Source organism: Triticum urartu, chromosome 5A (assembly GCF_056163025.1).
Source record: "Triticum urartu cultivar PI428250 chromosome 5A, HENAU_Tu73, whole genome shotgun sequence".
NCBI classification, from domain to species: domain Eukaryota; kingdom Viridiplantae; phylum Streptophyta; class Magnoliopsida; order Poales; family Poaceae; genus Triticum; species Triticum urartu.
In genome coordinates, this window is record NC_141877.1 from 47,521,405 (window position 1) to 47,528,021 (window position 6,617).

The window sequence follows — 6,617 nt, forward strand, 5'->3', positions numbered from 1 at the left end:
CCTTCCGGTACAAGGGGGGGGGGGGGGGAGAACAACAATCTGAATCCACACTGACAGTTTGTCCAGAACCACATCATCCTGTTTTGTGAATCCATCATACCTCTCAATCAGCACACCTTGATCCCGGAATAACCATGGACCACCTTCGGTGACCTTTCTAAACAGTCACCCAAGCAATTGACAGTGATCACAAACAAGGTGCTTCCAAGGGCGCTGAAGGTCGCTCCTTGTGCTAGGCTCCAAGCCATCCGCATGGAGTCATAGAACGCACCGCGACTAAAGGGCCTAGTTGTGTGAACCCTAGCGATCACCATGAACTCCGCCTCATCAACCTCGTCTGGGAACTCCTCGTCGAAGTTCAGATCATCCTCCTCCCTCTCCTGAAGATTTAGTTTTCCTATCAGGGCTTCCACACCCGAGACTCCTCCCGCCGCCATGGCACTGTTTGTCGATGACTGGGAACCAGATCTCGCCATCACGAAATTCCACTCCCTACGCCCAGCCAGGAACAACGTCCGAACCAGCCAGGGAGGATCACACGAGTTTCGCTCGAGAAGTACCAGCAAAAACCCTAAGACCCTAGACGTCGCCGCCAGGGGAGAAGAGGACCCTAGACGTCACTGCCAGGGGAATCTCTGACACGTTCAATGCAAATAGTCCTCTTTGATAACCTTACGACTCAACTTTATGAGAAGAAACTATAGCCCCCGAGATTAACTCAGAGGTGCCGGGTATATTTAATTGACTAGAAAAAAAATGAAATTTTAAATATTAAAGTAACTTAGCTTGTTTTTATGATGTGGCATAAGCCAGCGGACCTGGGGTCGACCGCAGGGAGGCAATAAATGATCCCGCGCAGGAGTCACAAATCCGTAACCCAACTGACGGTTCGAGCCGGTGACGGAAGCTGGAATTTTTGAAGACGTGCAGCCGGTAAACCGCCGAACAGGAGATGGCGCAGGGCAAGCTAGCTTGGTCGGTCTCGAAGAAGGTCACGATTAGGAGCGGAGCCAGGATTTGGACATGAGGGGGGCGAGCAAGTACGCGTTGTAGTACAAAAAAGCTACTCCCTCTGTCCCAAAATATAAGAACGTTTTTTTTACAGTAGCATGGTATCAAAAACGTTCATATTTTGGGACGGAGGGAGTACATTTCAATCAATGGATTTACATTCTCAGATATGTGTGAGCTTGAAGCAATGGGCTTGAAAAAACGAATCTATTTTTGTTGTATTTTTTGCTAACCTTTCAATCATTGATTGAAACATTAAACAAGTAGCGCATTAGATATTTAAGTTAGAATCTGCCTTATCAAATTAGTAAATTAAACCATTTTCTTCAAAGGAAGTACAAAAATTTCCCAAAATTACAATACAGCGGTGACATACCTTGATTCCTTTAAGTTGAAGTTGATCTGTTGGTGGATAATACTACCGGTGAAGCACACAAGCAGTCGTGGACTCATGTTCTCTGGATTCAGTCGCTGCGAAGGGAAGTCGCTGCGAAGTGGAGTGCCCTGTGCCGGCCTTCCCCGCGCGAGAGCGGCGCAATCAGAAAGAGCAGAGAAACCAGGGCGGCGGCGCAAGGTCATATCGAACCACCAGAATACCACGAACGAAATTACCGGGAGGATAGATCCATAGGAACGTAACTGCTTGATCGCACGGCTGATGATGGTTGCACGTACGTGATCCTTTTCTGATGCCTCCAACTACTAGCGATCAAGGCTAAGCGGCCCTTTTCCCATGTTGGGCCTTTGGGCTAGAAGGTTGCCACATCGGGCCACAAGTAATTTAGCATTAATAAAACGGACAACCGGCAATACACATTTTATACGTACACAAAACTACTGGTACAACGCACGAAATATCATAGGGGAGGCGAGGCGATGGGGGTGTCTGACCCCTGCTCGCACCCCCCTGTCTCCGCCCCTATGCGGCTTCCGGCTCCAGTGTCTTTGACGTAGAGTGGACCGCTGGACCTGCGCGCATGCACGTCAGGCGTAGGTCTCAGTTTTGCTGGTGCAGGCCGGATCGTAGGCGTCGTCGGCTCGCCGTGCGTCGAGGTTCACGTGAGGATTCATAGTAGGGGCCCGTTCGAGGAATTTTGTCGGGGGATCCGTGCGAGAAGTTTGGAGCTCCTGGAAGCGACGGATCTGAGAATTCATCGGAAGCTGTAAACCGCAGTAGAAATTATACAGTCTGATGCCTACTGACGATCTATATTGCTCTGAACCCACGTGAAGCCATGCCAGTTTGGGACTTGTGCCTTTTGTTGTATAGTGGCACTAATTGTTTTCCTGATTTCTTGGGGCCCGCGCTGATGGATTTGATGCACATCAAGTGTATCACCGCCGCTGAACATTGGTTTTGTATTTTTGTGATGTTTGCTCAGGCGATGTGTGCAGCAGGCTGGCCATGATGATTATTGTCGATGTAGTACCCATCCTTCTTGTGGTCTTCTTCGGACAACGGCATTTTAACCTGTTTTAGCCTCGATCTTTCCTGTATTGAATAAATTGGCTGGTGCTACAGAGTCCGCCTCGATCATGGACTCTTGGTGAATATCAGCCGTTGGGGGGGGGGGGGGGGGGGGGGGGGGGCTGCTCATCGGGCTTGCTGCTGCTCTCGGTTTCCTTGATGCCCTTTAGGCTGATCGTAATGCTAGTACCATAGCCGGTATCATAATGCCAACTATCATTTGGTCAATATCGTTTTCTTTGCTATATGCATTTGAATTCTTCTTGCTTGCTAGACAAACTAAGTTAAATGTTTGCTATGTAGGCAAGCGCTTGGTTGGAGTGTTCAACTGATCCTATCGACGGAAATGGAAAGAAGGGTGAAAAGTTCTGGGATGATATTGCTGCTCTATACAACATTACCACACCAAACAATCGAAAGAGAGATCCCAATCACCTGAAGCAAGAGTGGCAAAGGAAGAAAAGGCTCAGTCTTTTCCATGGTGCGTGGGTTGCTGTAACTAGTGTGTATCATAGTGGTTACAAGCCTGAAGACCTGGAGAAATTGGCCTTGGAGAAGTATGAAGCCAACAACGGCCATCCTTTCCAACATCTGACTCTCTGGGCAAAACTCAAGGCTGAAGGGAAATGGCTATCGTGTTACAATAAAATGAAAGGGAATGAAGAGAAGAGTCCATCTGCAGGGACCAATCTTGCAACAAATGCAGTCGATTTGGAGGGAGAGGAGCGCCCACCTGGTCGTGATACAGCTAAGGTTGAACGTACAAGCAAAGGCAAGTCAGGTGTCTCGCAGGAACTTGGAGAAAGATTAGATAAGTTCATTGAGGTTAGCAATCAATCCGCGGATGATCGCCAGAAGGTGATAGAGAGCAAGTTGCTTCTTTCAAATCGACAGCTTGAAACTGCGAAGATCAATAGCAGGACGAAACTGATGGATTCTTATACCAATCTGCTGTTAGCTGACACATCTAAGATGGATGATTTTGAAAAGGCTCGGCGAGTTATTGCCCTGAAGCATATGCAGACCACATTATTTCCAGATTCAGGTAATTTTCTTGGTTGACACTGTCCCCTAGTACATGTGAGTATGTGACATTGGTGCAATTTAATAGTTGCACATAATTTTGATAGACTGACTTGTTTTTCCCGTTTCTTTTAATTTAGGTGATCAAGGGGAAAAGAATACCAACAATTTCTAATGGCAAACGGCTGGAAGATTCCCATGCTGCTACTTTTTGATGAATGAAGATGCCCATTCAGCTACTTGTGATGAATTGATTCTGCTGCTCGTACTTTTGGCATTTTTAACTTATTACTAATCAGTTACTTTTGGTGATGGTTCAGTTCATGGAACTTTTCAGTTACTTGTCGTGTGAACCTGATGCTTTATATCCTCATGATTAATGTTGGTGTGAACCTGATGGTTTGTGTGCTCATAGTTTAATGTTGGCTCTATGTATTCCCAAGCCTGCACTATATGTACGAGCCCATACTAACAGCCTAGTGCATCTCTTCTTTCTCTTCCTCATTCACAAGATGTCCCATCAAGCAGATGATGCTGATGAAGGAAACACCATAGATCCTGCCACCCTGTACACACTCGATGACTACCTTGCCCAACAAGACATCTTACACTCGTTCGCCAAGGAGATCGCAATGGAAGTGAAGCAAGCTCTTGAAGAAAGACCTCTTAGCCGGAGTGGTCCGAGGACCTATATGAATAGGCAGCGTGAAGAAGCTAATGAGCAGTTAGTAAATGATTAATTCTGCGAGAATCCTCTCTACAGCGCCAAAATATTCCGTAGAAGATTTCGAATGAGAAGACCCCTCTTCGAGCGTATCGTCCACGCACTACGTCAGTGGTCTCCGTATTTCACATTAAGGAGAGATGCTGTTGGTCGTGAAGGGCTCACTCCGTTGCAGAAAATGTACGGCGGCTATTCGCCAATTGGCATATGGTACCCCCGCGGACGCTCTAGATGAGTACCTCAAGATTGGTGAGAAGACTGCCCTCGACTGCTTGAAGCTGTTCACGGAAGGCGTTATTTCTATATTTGGTGATGAGTATATGCGAAGACCCAACACCGAACATGTGCAACGTTTACTTGATGTTGGTGAGAGTCGTGGTTTTTCTGGAATGTTAGGAAGCCTTGACTGTATGCATTGGTGCTGGGAGAAATGTCCCATTGCATGGAAGGGTCAATTCACTCGTGGAGATAAAGGCGTTCCTACTCTTATTCTAGAAGCAGTTGCTTCGCACGATCTTTGGATATGGCATGCCTTCTTTGGTGTTCCAGGATGCAACAATGATATCAACGTGCTTAATCAATCAACATTGTTCATTGAACAATTGAGTGGGCACGCACCTCAGGTGAACTATCATGTCAACGAGAAGGAATATCAACATGGTTATTACCTTGTTGATGGGATATATCCTGAATGGGCCGCCTTCATTAAGTCAATACCGATGGCCCAAATAGAAAAGCACAAGTTGTTTGCCAAGCACCAAGAAGGGGTTAGGAAGGATGTGGAACGTGCATTTGGTGTGTTGCAAAGTCGATGGTCTATTTTACGTCACCCCGCCCATTTATATGTTCGGGGCGATATCAAGAATGTTATGACGGCTTGCATCATCATGCACAACATGATAATCGAGGATGAAAAAGAAGAGGCGAGCAATATTATTGATCTGAATTTAGAAGCAGGCACATCGATAGTTTTCCCATCGGTCTTTAATCATGATGCCATGCCAGCATTTGCCGACGTACTAGAAAGAGATGCTAGCATCCGTCATCGCCCGACACATAAAAAACTAAAGGACTTGGTCGAGCATATTTGGAAAAAGTTTGGGTCGCGATTACGGTAGGTTATATTCATATATTTTCATATATTTTGGTGTTTTAATTGGTGCTTCATGTATGGATCTATTAAAAAAATCATCATGCCTTTATGCATGTGTGTACCAACAAGCCTACTTTGCATCGAGACAATGCCACAAATAAGCTACAACGCTTAAATATCACCATAGATCCCACACAACAATAAATGTTGTTGTTTATGATACCATGCATTACGGATGTGGTATTATTTACTAGTATCATATGCATGATACTAGTCTATGATACCATCCATTACAACCAACCTTACGCGCCGCCATGGCCTTTATTTCTTATTGATGTAGTCATCTGTACCGCGGGGAGTCATGGTGGTGGCAGACCATCTGGGGATCTATGGCAACCGGCTTTGGTCCTGATGATCGCTCGGTCGGCGCCAGAAAAATTTCTTTCGCTCCTGATGTACGCCACCACTAGAATTCTGATCTCGATCTTGAAGTTGATGTCGAATCCCGCGCCTATGTGGATAAAGCTGCCCAAGCACACGAGACACTGGTTTGATGCGGCGACGACCACTGTTTTTGATGAAGATTGGACCCATCGATATCTGAATCCACGCGCCCGCCCCACGGTGGGCGCCAATGTCGAAGTCGTTTACCAGCGGGGATCAGCCGATGATGATTGTGGGGATTAGTTCGCCTGGAGATCGTCGAGGTGGGTTAGCACACGAGACAAGATTTTAGACAGCTTCGGGCCCTGGGAAACATCATTCGGTAATAGCCCTACATGTTGTTTGTGACTAGGTCTTATTCCGTATGCTCATGAGGGAGTCGCTGTATAAGCAGGCTCTCTTCTAGTTGTGTCTAGCCCTAGAGATTATTGAGCTTATTGCTTGTCCCTCTTGGGGAGCCTTGCCCCTCCTTAGGGCATCTCCAATAGTTTGTATGTTAGCTTGTTGGTAAAATATGCCATGTCATCAATCAACACCTTAACATACAACAACTCCAATGGGTTGTATCTAGTTTGCCCAATAGAATGTGAGATAATAAATGAGGTGCTCTCTCATTCTACATTGGAGCTTGTGCAATGGGTGTTGGTTCATGTACATACAACCTTCCTCTCTTTCCTCATTTATTGTATGACACGTCATCAAAAATCCTATGTGGCAAAGTCTACCAACAACTATCTTACAACCATTGGAGATGCCCTTATATAAGTTGAAGGGGTCGGCTTACATGTAGAGTCCTAGTAGAATTAGTACTAGTCTCTTTTCTATTACAAGATAGATAGCAATCCAGGTCTTAT

General features: G+C 46.0%; 2 protein-coding genes across 2 annotated transcripts; both read left to right on the top strand.

Annotated features, from left to right (window-relative positions):
• Positions 1-1,462: 1,462 nt before the first annotated feature.
• Positions 1,463-3,677, top strand: LOC147967923 (uncharacterized). Its single transcript, XM_087523317.1, has 3 exons — positions 1,463-1,585; positions 2,783-3,524; positions 3,643-3,677. Exons 1-3 carry the CDS (start codon positions 1,463-1,465, stop codon positions 3,675-3,677), a joined length of 900 nt encoding a protein of 299 aa, XP_087379443.1.
• A 520-nt stretch (positions 3,678-4,197) lies between these two features.
• Positions 4,198-5,344, top strand: LOC125506717 (uncharacterized). Its single transcript, XM_087523318.1, has one exon. The coding sequence runs from the start codon at positions 4,367-4,369 to the stop codon at positions 5,342-5,344; it is 978 nt and encodes a 325-aa protein (XP_087379444.1). The 5' UTR covers positions 4,198-4,366.
• Positions 5,345-6,617: the final 1,273 nt, after the last annotated feature.